We start from the raw sequence: 13063 nt of genomic DNA, 5'->3' as shown, positions 1-13063 counted from the left end.
GGAGAGGAAGGATCTTTGAAGATGTGCTACAATTAGAAAGACTGGCCCAGGACAGAGGACCTTAGTAGGAGAGATGGGCTCAAGAAAAGAAGTGACCTTGCATCAGAATTGGCAAATTCTAATGCAAACACATTGATTTATCTGAAACATTTATTTATTGATTGATTGAGATACAGTACTGAACAGGTCCTTCCAGCCCACTGAGCTGCACCACCCATCAGTCCCTCAATGTAATGCTGGCTTAATATCGGGACAGTTTTCAATGACCAGTTAAACTAACAACCGTATGTCTTTGGACTGTGGGAGGAAACCAGAGCATCCGGAGGAAATCCATGCGGTCAAGGGGAGAACGCACAGGCAGTGGTGGGAATTGAATCCAGGTCGCCTGTATTGTAAAATGTTTGCACTAACCACTACGCTGCTGTGCCACAAATCATTGCTGAGGGCTGCAAAATGTTCAGACAAAAAATGTGGTTCTGTTTCTTGAGCTAGGCTTTGTTGGAACTGTTAGAGGACAAAAAGATACTGATCGAAGCGGAGAGGTGTGAGGAATTGTATTAAGATGGAAATCAATAATTTAAAAGCCACTTATTTTCTCATTTTTCTGGCTCTGATAAAGAATCACATTAACTGTGTTTTCACCTCGACACAACTAGTTGACCTGCTAACTGTTTCCAGATTGTTTTTATTTCAGATTTCAACCTCCTGCTCCTTTATATAATTTTTCAGTTTCTTTTAATGTTCTGTTTCCCAGTAAAATGTGCCAGTTTTTATTTATCCATTGCTAATTCAGGTTTTAATATTTCAGTCTTTTTTACATTTTTAGCAATTTATATCAAATCAACTTTTATTCAAATCCCAGGCAGGTTTTGAATTTTGACGAATAATGGGTTGGAAACAACAGTTGAATAAAGAGATTTATTTTAATAATTTGTTTTACTTGTGATGGGCTGATATCTGATCATGTTTAATAATGAACCAGCAAGTATTAAAGGTTATAATTTTGCTGATTGCCAGTCCTTCTGGGTTATATAATTCATAAATGAAGCCTAATAATTAGAATTTTCATGGAATCATAGAATTGCTTAGCACAGAAATAGTTCTTTTGGCCCACCTCATCCATGCTGACTAAGATGCCTATTTACACTACTACTTTTTGCCTGTATCAGGCCCACATCACTCTCTGCCTTTCCCACCAAAGTACCTCCCCAAATGCCCTGCAAACAATGTAATTGCTTCTGTCTGCACTGCTTTTTCTGGTCGCTTAGCTTAGATATTCTCTACCCTCGATGTGGGACAACTTTCTCCTCAGATCTCCTTTCTCTCTTTTCACCTTAAGTCTGTGCCTTCCAATTCTAGACTCCTCTGCCCTTAAAAAAAATATTTTAACCTTCCACCCTACCTCTGCCACTCATGATTTTACAAAGCTCAAAAAGGTCGCCTTCTTCCCAGTGATAATAAACATAGCCTAACCTATCTCTCCTTATAACAGGTCTCCATTCCAGGTGAATCTTGTCTACAGTTTCAATTGCTATTGCCTGCTTCGCATAGTATGACGATCAGAACTCTTTGCAATACTCCAGATGAACTCTAACCAATATTTTGTATATACATGATGTCTCAAGTCTTGTATTGGATGTCTTAGCAAGGAAGATGACTGCAGAGTAAGATTTTGCTAGTATGTGGCAATTTGTTGCAAGTTGTCTTCTGCAGATCTACTCCTTATATCTATCAAGGGAAGCTTACCAAATGCTGCCTTCATTACCCTAGCTACCTGTATCATCATTTTCAAAGAGCCCTGCCACTTATGTCCTACTACCAGAATATGATTTACCGAAGTACATTACCTCTTACTGTCTGGATTAAATTCCACCTGCCACCACTCCATCCAACTTTTCAGCTTATCTGTATTTCCCTATATCTTTGCACAACTTTGTTCACTACCGATAACTGCACTGAGTTCCATGTCATCTGCAAGCTTACTAATCAGACACCTACAATCCCAGCCATTTCATGTGTAATAAACAGCAAAGTTCCTAGCACTGATCCATGAAATACACTATTTGTTGCAAACTTCCAGTCAAAAAATGCACCACTCCCTCAGCTTTTTATCACTGAGCTAATTCTGGATCCATTTTGCCAACATGCCTGGGATCTCTTGTGCCTTAAAATTCTGGACCAGCCTAACATGATTTTGTCAAAAGCCTTTCTGGAGCCTATGTAAGCCATGACTACCATTCCTACATTCACCAGCCTCTTAGTTCCCTCAAAACTCAAATCAGATTTCTGAAGCATAATCTGTCTGACCAAAACTGTGCAGCTTTCTCCTAATCAATTGATGTCTTTCCAAATGGATAATAACCCTGTCTCTTAAGAGTCTTCTCTAATAACTTCCACTGTTTATTTAAGGCTCATTGGCCTGCAGGTAAAAGATGTGCCTCTATTGCATTTTTCTGAATAAAGGAACAATATGAATTGTCCTACAGCTTTTTGCCATCTCAGTACAGCAATTTCCTCCCTTGTTTTTCTTAGCATGCTGAGATAGATCCCAAGTCTAGGAATTTATCCAGCCTAATTTGCTCCACTATCTCAAATGGGGTTCTTCCTTCCTGATACAGATATGCTGTTATTAGTGTAGTTCTCCCTTAACTCTCCAGCCTCCACATCCTTTCCCCAGTGAATACCAATTTAGAATCTTACTCACATCACCGGTTCCAGTAATCTAAACATAGATTACTGTTCCAGTCCTTGAGGAGATCTATTCTTTCCTTAGCTGCCCTTTGTTTCTAATATATTTACAAGAGGTGTTAGGATTCTCCTTAATCCTACTTCCCAAGGTCATTCCATGTTTCATTTTTGCCCCTAACTTCTTTCTCAAGTTCTCCTCTTTTCCACTATAAAACTAAAGGACTCATTCGATACAATTTCCTATACCTAACATGAATTTCCTTCTTTTACCTGATCAAATTTTCAATATCCCTTGTGAACTAAAACACTAACGTTACCATTTTTGCCTCTAACCTTTTATGGATGTGCTAACTTTGAACTCTTAAAATGTCATCTTCAAATGCCTCTCACTTATCAGATAGTGTTTTCCTGTCCAGCACCTGCTCCCAGTATTCTTCTTCATGTATTGACTAATGCTATTGAAATTCACCTTATCTCAGCTTACCTCAAGTTCTAAACTTTACTTTGTCCATGTTTACCTTGAACCTTACTGTGGTCACTGTCCACCGAGGTTTCTTGCACAGACATTTCTGTTACTTGTCTACACTGATCGCCTAAGGTAATGACTACTACAGGAGCTCTCCATGTACCGCTTGAAAATTCTCTCTTGGATGTATTTTACAAATTCCACTCTGCATGAGCCCCTTGACTAAGGCAATGCCAGTCAACATCAATAAAGTTAAATTTCCCTATTCTTTTTACGTCCTTCAGTGACCTGCTTAAATATCTGATATTTCAATTTCTGCTGATTATTGAGAGGCCTTCAGTATAACCCCATCAAAGTCATTCATAGATCGCATGGATAGCCAGAGAATTTATTTTTCCCAGAGTGGAAGTGGCTAATACAAGGGGGCAAAATGTTAAGGTTATTGGAGGAAAGTATAGGAGGGATGTCAAGGGTAAGTTCTTTCCACAGAGAGTGCTGTGTGTTTTGACTTAATGATATCACAACCATACCATGGTATGCATCAATGTGACAATGATAGCTAAAGCAGATGGAAAGAAATGTTTGTTTAATTTAACCCATGCCATTACTGTATTGGGGAAACAAATTGTTCTCTGATATTCAGTAATTTTGTTACCATTGTGATGTAGAGTAAAATTCCCTCATCTTATTTGCCTTTTCCTCAGGTACAAAGAACTGATCTCGTATCATCAGATTCTACAGTTCTCTGCTGCGATAGGTTTAAATCGAATGCTTTTAATCACAGGGCTGTTGCAACCAGCAATTACAGGGGAAAATATCTCTTCGGAGTTTGTGATGAGACAGGTAAGCTGTTGCATGCCTGCACAAAAGTGCATGCACATGCACACATGCACACACACACAGTTGAGGTACCATGGTAGCATAGCAGTTAGTACAAAGCTTTTACAGCTCGGGGCATCAGAGGTTAGAGTTCAATCCCAGCATCCTCTGTAAGGAGTCTGCACATCCTTTGATGACTATACAGTCCTATCCTGAACCCACAAGTTCTATTGCAGGTGGGACATATATATGTGGTAGTGGTGGTGGTAGTGATGGCAACCATGGTTGTATTTCTCCTGGCTCTCTTCTGCTGTCTTCTGGTTGTTCTTTCCATCTCCAGAATACGAACCCCGTCCCTACACGGCTGTCGCCAGGTGATACGGTCAGCAGCAACATCCTCCAGGTCCTCAGGTCTGATTTTGCACCTCCTTAAAGCATTCTTCATCTGATCCTTATAGCGCTTCTTTGGCCTTCCAGCTGAGCATCGAGCATGACGTAGCTGGCCGTATAACACTCTGCGGGGTAACCGACATGGGGGCATCCTTACCACGTGCCCCAGCCACTGCAGCTGACGCTGGGTGATCATGGCCTCAATACTTCTGCATTTGGTCTTTACAAGTATTTCAGTGTGAGGCACCCGCTCACGGCAGGTAATTCCCAGGATGCGCTGAAGGCAGCTGATGTGGAAGTGCTCCAAGGACTTGATGTGACGGCTGTAGGTTACCCAAGCTTCACAGCTGTAAAGGAGGGTGGTGACACAGACTGTTTGGTATACAGCGACCTTTATGGAGGGACGAAGGCTCCTGTTCTGAAAGACTGTACGACGAAGTCTCCCAAAGGCAGCTGATGACTGTTTAATGTGGCTCTGGATGTCATTGTCAATGCTGCTATCCTCAGAGAGAATGCTCCCCAGATATTTGAAAAACGGCACTACTGACAACTTTTTATCACCAACAGTGAAGGCAGGTAGAGTGGGTGGGACACTAATACTCCATTGGCAAACCACTTTTGTCTTGGTGGTATTGACAGTCAGCCCATCCTGCTGTACGCTCTCACTGCCACAGCAAGGACAGTCTGAAGATCCTCCGGAGTATGGGCCACAAGAGCACAGTCATCTGCATTCTGCAGCTCCAGGACCCGTTCTCTATGGAGTTTGCATGGTTGCATGGAGCCTCCTGATGTCAAAGAGGTCGCCATCTAATCTGACGTCCACTGCCACACCGCTGCTGTCCTCAATCTCGTTGTGGAGAAGCTTGGCAACACACGAGGAAGATGTTAAAGAGCACTGGCCCTAGCACACACTCCTGCCTCACCCCGTACAAGGAAGGGCTCGGACTGTTGTCCTCCTATGGTCACCCGAGCAGCCATCCCGTCATGGAACTGGCAGAGGACGTTAACAAATTGATTGGGACAGCCAAACCTGAGGAGGACATTCCATAAGAGCTCTCTTTGCACAGTGTTGAATACTTTCAATAAACACACACACACACACACACACACACACACACACACACACACACACACACACACACACACACACACACACACACACACACACACACACAGACACACACACAGACACACACACAGACACACACACACACAGACACACACACAGACACACACACACACAGACACACAGACACAGACACAGACACACACACACACACACACACACACACACACACACACACACACACACACACACACACACACACACACACACTCTCACTCTCTCTCTCTCCCCCCCCCCAACTCACACGCACGCACACATACAGACACTCACACAAGCACTTGCGTGTATACACACACACATTTTTATTCTCAATGTCATAGACCCTTGTAGATTCTAAATCTGTTGTGTAAATGCCTTATGGCAGAAGTGATGTTACATGATATTTCAAATTGCTGTTATACAATTAAATATTCACGCAGCTAAAATTGATTTCTGCATAAACATGATGCTGGATATCAACATAAGCATTTAGTTGCCAAATGCGAAATTGTGGTATAAAATGAAATGGAGTCTTGTAACATAAACCTGGCTGTATTCTGATGCATTTTGTGGGAACTAGGCGGAATAGTCATATACTGTGCATATAAACTGTGCTCGGAAGCTTTCTTTTTTAAATCTCAGTGTATAATTATTGACTAGGTGAAAAAAGGTCATTCAAGTATTGATTCAAGGCAACAAAATTGGCCAAAATTTCTCCTTTGCGTTACCTTCCGTTCTGAGAGAATTCACCGATGGGTTATGGTTTTTAAAGAGATTTTTCAGGACGATATAGTCTTAAAGATTAATTCACAGTCAATTGCATCCCACTTATGTGTATCAATAATGTTAATTTCCAAAAATTGATTTTTAGACCAATTATTACTTCATGGTTCAGGCTCCCCCAGCAGTGAATCTAATGTTATTTACAGTATAATAGCTTAATTTCAGTGATTATTTTTCAAGTGCCTCATAACTTGTAGTTTCATAACGGCTTGATGATGTGGAGGGAGAGATCTAAAGTAGGTATATTTTCTATGCATATCATTGCTAACGTGATTTCACAAGCCCATCTCCTTTAGTTACAGTTTTGCTGTTCTATTGGTGTGTATGATATTAAAGACAATTACATATGTTCTGAAATTTCAGAAAAATGCTGAACAAGTAATAACCAAACCAATGGAAGATAATTGCAGATCTGATAGATCAACTCCATAAATTGACACAGAGACTCATTGCCCCAGTTTCCTGTATTTCAATTATTCTTATTTATTTCTGAATATTCGGGGACGGAATATACAATTTTTAAAATAACTTCAACTTGTATACTTCTGTAAATGAGTTTATTGTCTGTCAAAAGTGAATAAAAATAGTATATTTATAAATGCTATAAAATATTTTAATGTATTTTATAGGAATATACAGTACATGGGCAGCACGGTGGTTTAGTGGTTAGCACAACACTTACACACCGGTTGTGAGGCCAGAGTTCAATTCCCACCACTAACTGTAAGGAGTTTCTGTGTTTCCCCCACAACTGTGTGGGGTTCTTCTGGGTGTTCTAGTTTGCTTTCACATTCCAATGAGATAATTGTGAGAGTTAGTAAGGCTTGGGCACGCAATGTTGACATCGGAAACATGCTAACACTTGGAGTTTGCCTCCAGAAACTTGGTGGAAGTGACTATTTCAAAGTACATTTAAGATCAGAATATGTATACAGTACACAACCTGAAATTCATCCTCTTCACAGATGTCCATGAAACAAAGAAACCTCATTGAACGATAGAAACATCAAAGCCCCCTCCCCCACTAGTGGCAGCAAAAGCATCGACATCCCCCTCCAACTCCACCCATTCCAACAGAAGCATTAACCGCCCCCCCCCCCACCCCCCGCAAGCAGCAGCAGAAGCACCAAAAGAGTCCACTGATCCAGAGCTCATCAGGCTACAGTCCACAAACTGGCACTTTGGTATCTCAGACAGGATCTCTCTCTCCAGTCGGGGCGAGAAAGGTCACTCCTGAGTCAAAGAGAGCGGAGACTAATTACTTGCTGTTCTGATATTACAATTCAGCGTCACTTCTCCGAGCTCCGAGGCCCCGTAGGCTCTCTCTCTCACTGAATGTTTTGATGCACACGTGACAAAGGTAATCTCTGTCATGGAATGGGAGGATGAATAAATTTAAAAAGAGATGATGTGGACAAAATAGATTGAGGAGAGGAAACCTGGTGACTTAATTTGGAAAGTTAATGAAAGTATTCATGAAGAATGTTATGCATGATTTAAACTGAACTCATCAGTTTTGGTGCGGAAACGTGCTCTGGCCTCATTATAGCAATCTGTGTGGCTTATTGCTTTAGTGTACATCCAGAGAGTTCAGATTTAATAACCTTGTATGTGTGTTCAGGGTAAGTGAGGACACAATTAACCAACATCTCATAATTTTAGTGCAAACTTCACACACGCCTGCATGGTGCACCTGTCTATCACTAAGGTAACAACAATCCCCACTCCTTTCAAACATACTCAGTTATCACCAACCACATACTCAGTTATCACCAACCCATGCCTCACACCTTAGATAATATACTCTACCATGGCAGGAAGGTTGCAAATTAATGATTAAAGCAGCCTCTCTTCTGCAGGAGGGGATGGTGCATCACAGGTGCCAGCTCCAGAAACTGAAGAGAGCACACATTATTGTATCTCTGTAATAGGAGAGATACATAATAGGCCATTATCAGAGGGGCTGTCATAGACCTATAGCCAGCAGAGGCACAAAGACTTTACTGTGATGATATATTCTCCACATACCCCAATCATCTCAATTTTTCCTCTTACTATAATCTGCAGACAGTATAAGCATGCCCCTCTAACACTCTTCCCCCATCCTATTACTGTGGTGTACAAAAGTCTTAGGCACACATATATAGCTAGGGTGCCTAAGACTTTTGCATAGTACTGTAATAATTTTATATATTGCACTGTACTGCTGCCACAGAAAAAATTTTCATGACATACGTGAGTGATGATTCTGATATGGCTCTCTATTGTGGACTGAGAGTGGGAAGAAGGCAGGGAGAAGGGAATCTTGGTTGGGAAAAGGGGAAGGGATTGGGAAGTACCAGAGAGACATTCTGTAATGATGAGTAAACCAATTATTTGGAATCAAATGACTTTGCCTGTCTCAGGACCAGGTGTGTTTATACTTAGCACCACCCTCCTCTCCAGCACTCCTTCTCTGCCAGCTGCCCCACACCCACCCACAGCACTCCACCCTCACCATTCCCAACTGTCTTTGCTTCCGCCAGACTCTCAAACTTGCTCTGTGCTCCATGTTGACAAATACAGTACTGTGCAAAGGTTTTAGGGAAGCTCTAGCTATATACGTGCCTAAGACCTTTGCACGTAATGGTACCTTATTACTTGACCAGGAAGTGATTAACAGAAGCAAGACTGAATACATCCTGTTATTTGAATTTACTCCAACAGCCACCACCTCTCCTTCTGACACTTTGCATTGTGTAGAGGACAACCTGGATACAGGATTTCCACTTGAAATCACCATGTGTGAATAGCCTTCCTTGCAGAGCAGGAGGAAGCGGGAAAAGGTAGCCCTTCCAGCCATCCTCTGGGCAGCATCACACATAGGTTCTCCAGAAGATGTAGATAGACATTCAAATGGCAAAAAGATGATTTCCATAAACAATATGATATCCATTACATTGGTGTGTATGCTAGAAAGCCCTCATGAAATGTCAAGTAGATGGCTCTTCTGTGGAGCCTAGAGCCCATCCTTTTTAGTACAGAATTGATAGCTAGTTCTTTTTCAACAATCCATCTCTCAAGCAGAATTTGTCCAAGGTTCACATGTTGTAATTAGAAGCTCAAAATACAAGGTTAGCAGTGTTACAAGGTTTCTGAGGTATTGTAGTCCAGAACTCTGACCTCCGATGGAATACTTTGGATGCTGAGGCACTGCACAATGTATAAATGATTCCCTCAGACCCCCACATTCACTGCCACTGCTCCAGCCAGCCCAGACCCACGGCAAGCTGGTGCAATCTGAAGCCTGGTGTTTCAGGCTCAGAGCTGTTCAAGGTCTTGATTGGATGCATGCTCAGGATTGTTGCTTTGATTTTGTTTTGTACTCATTAATTTAGGTTAAGCACTTAACAATCAGTGACATGAAAAATGCAAGATGGACACTCTGGTGAAATGAGTTTTTTAAAAATAATTTTTACATGAGATCTGATCATGCAGCCATGTCCATTGCCTTGAAAAATCCTTGATTTAAAGCCTCTACACATCAATAATAAGAGCACATATACAGTAATTGTTGGTAACAGGAGGGATTTTTTTCATGTTCACTACTGTATTTCCTATATTTCACCCCTTCATTGTTGGTAGATGTGCTTAACAGTCTATCTGCACTGCTCCAACCACATAAAGGAACTGATTCTCAGCCCATCACTTGGGATCTTACCCTATGATCTCTCTTTAGCTTTCTTTAGATCTACTTTGCCATGTCATCAGTGGGAAAATGCCTTAAAATTATCTACAGAACTAGTAGTAGTGTGATCACTTGAGAATGATGTTCTCCGAAGAGGTTATTCTCTTATGGAGAATGACTGTGAGGAGGCTGATGCACAGGCAGCTGCCACACGGTTTGTGACAGATTGGGATCAGGGTTGTGTCATGAAATGTAGGGTGACTGGGGACCCTTCACTGCTGCAGCCTTCCTCCACCTTTACTGCTGCTGTGATCCATCATCATCTTGTGCCAGCTCCATCATTGAGGTCTTGGTCCCCCTTGACCTTACCACCATGTGTGACCCTTCCAGGAGCTATGTTCCGGATGGCATTCTCTCGGGATCTCATGGACTCATAAGAAAAAGTGACGATCCTCGGAGAAGATCAACAGGACTATATCAGTAACACAACATACCTGAGAGAAATTAAGATCACAATGTTCTAGGCTGACATGATAACGTACCACAATGAAGGTTTAAAATTCCAAGATAATCATGGTCATGCTTACGTATCAGTGAGAGAACCCTCTTTGAGCCCACCTTGTCTAAGGACATCATTGTTGAGATTATTATTCCATTTGATGTTTTTTAGATGCACACTGTCTACTGACCAGCATAATCAATTCACAATCTGTTCAACCAAAGACTCATTCAGTTAGTACAGATCCCTGGAGAAAGAGTCAGCTTTCAACTCTCACGAGTCAATCTGTGTATTCAGCTTTGAAAACCACACTTTGCTGAAGCAGACTGTAACGTGCAGTGCACTGGAGAGATGATCCCAAAGCCTTTAGCTCCTCATAGACATCCCTTCTTTAGAAAGTTGTATATCAAGGCTGTATGGAGCATTCATACAGAGAAGAGGTTTTTGGAGCATTTTTTAATCTGGCATTACATGGTCATACTTGGGAATCAGCTAAATTTCAAAGTATAGGAACAGTGTTAGTTTTTTTTGTTTTTATCTTCAGTTGAACAGTGTGGTACTCTATATTTCAAAGCATCTCTCACAGGCTTTATATTTTTATACTTCTATTTATTTAGATATACGTCACGGTAATAGGCCCTTTCACCCAGTGAGCCCAGGGCACCTAATTACACCGAATTAAACCACTAAATCATATGCCTTTGGACTGTGGGAGGAAACTGGAGCACCCAGAGGAAACTCATGTACTCAGGAAGAACATACAAACTCCTCACCGACAGTGGCAGAACTGAACCCACGTTGCTGCGACTGAGAACCGTCAGTCTCTCAGCTGCCAATCCAGTAGGACCTTTCTGATCCCCCAATTTGCCACATATTTTCAATGAACAAAAGTCAAGTTGAGTTTATTGTAATGTGCATAAATACAGTGCGGTATGGGTACAATGGAAAATGTGTTTGCAGCAGCATTGCAGACATATAGATAACACACAATATATAAATTCTCCAAGACAGTGAAGATAAAAGGTTATGCAAAAATAAAGACACAATCAGAGACAGTCCATTGTGGTGTAAGTTCATCTACTCTTCAGCAGAACTGAATGAGGGTCACCTTCACAGGAGGATATTATGGTGACTGTAGCCTTGTTGTTTCCATCAACAGGCAAGTGTTGATCACCATAATCCTCATAATATAGACAGAATTTGCACAAGATGTTGTCTTGTTCTCAGATGAAAAATACAGGTATTTGCAGGTAATGAATGATTTTGTGCAGTCATCACTCATGTTTGTCCACAAGTTAGAAAATACGGTATATAAAAAGCACTTGATATGGAAGCAATATCTCCACATTCCCGAGAATGACAAGACTGATAGGAAAGAACTATCACTAAATGTAGGGAGAGAGAGAAGAAACCAGATGTGCTGTTTGTAGGAATGAGGTATTTATATTCTGAATGTAATAATGTTACTGGAGTTTGTAGGGACGCCCAGCTATTGGGTGTTCATAATCCAGGGACAGCCGATATGGCATAATTTAAAGTAGTAGCTTTATTTGAAATGTTTTATCAAATTGCTTCCAAACACTTGTGTATGGGTTAAGCATTTTCTGTTGCATTTGTTTGATTTGATTTTGCAAAACTTAAGATTTGTTTTGACTTGAGCTGTGACCTCTGAAGGATAGGATCAGCACTTGTGGTAATATTTACATTTGAGCAGTATTGGAGGGATGGATTAATGAGAGGGAAATATTTTTGCCATTCATATGAGATAAATTATTCAGCTTTTGCTCTGGGCCTTGTTTTCGATTAGTGTTCTCCTTCCAGGGAAGAGGAGGAGGATCTTCTCTAACCTGATGAGGCACTGAGCACGAGAAGGTCTTCCTTCTGTTCTGGTAACTTCCTTTCTATAACTGGGAGCGCGTGCATGCGTGCGTGTTGGGAGCTGGGAGAATGATTATCTCTATAACAGCCAGATTAAGTGATTATTATTTCATTGTGATGTAGAGCTTGATGTTATGTGTCTAGTTGAGGTCCTGATTTTCCATTATAAACTGGGCTGTCACTAAGGCACTCAAGTAGTAGATTCCAGAGGGCGTTTCCAGGACTTTCTTCTCCAGCCTTCATTTTTCTCCTTTCTGGCTTTCACAAAAGTGCTCTTCAGGACTGAAATCCTGCTTCGGTTGTTATGCAACAAATTCACTGCAGCTCAATGAGATTTGAAGTTGCCATTGGTTTTCCATGTTCAAAGCTGTGGGGGTGATTAGGAGCCAAAAACTGATTTTTGCAGTGGGGCCCGATTTAATATATCAGTGCAGTGTAGTGTTCAAAATAAATTTATTGTCAAATTACATATATGTCACCAAAACCTCGAGATTCATTTTCATGCAGGCACTTACAGGAAAATAAAGAAATAAAATGTAATTTATTAAAAACTGTACACGACAAAGACTGACAATGTGCAAAAGAAGGCAAGTTGTGCAAAAATAAAAAACGATACTGAGAACATGAGTTGTAGCATCCTTGAAAGTGAGTCTGTAGGCTGTGGAATTTGTTCACGTTAAGGCGAGTGAAGTTATCCACGCTGGTTCAGTATCCTGATGGTTGTAGGCACAACAAAAGTGGAACAAAAAACATTTACAGTCAATAATC

General features: G+C 41.2%; 1 protein-coding gene across 1 annotated transcript in view; it reads left to right on the top strand.

Moving 5' to 3' along the window:
- The window catches only part of si:dkey-122a22.2 (uncharacterized), a 180855-nt gene that overhangs the window by 74888 nt on the left and 92904 nt on the right, over positions 1-13063 (top strand). The window contains exon 8 of the mRNA XM_059971016.1: positions 3859-3997. Within this exon, the coding sequence (XP_059826999.1) occupies positions 3859-3997 (139 nt within the window). The remainder of the gene's footprint in view (positions 1-3858; positions 3998-13063) is intronic.

The sequence above is a fragment of the Hypanus sabinus genome, chromosome 1, assembly GCF_030144855.1.
Source record: "Hypanus sabinus isolate sHypSab1 chromosome 1, sHypSab1.hap1, whole genome shotgun sequence".
Lineage (NCBI taxonomy): Eukaryota > Metazoa > Chordata > Chondrichthyes > Myliobatiformes > Dasyatidae > Hypanus > Hypanus sabinus.
The sequence above is the reverse complement of the archived record's forward strand: the minus strand, read 5'-3'. Positions and strand labels throughout refer to the sequence as shown.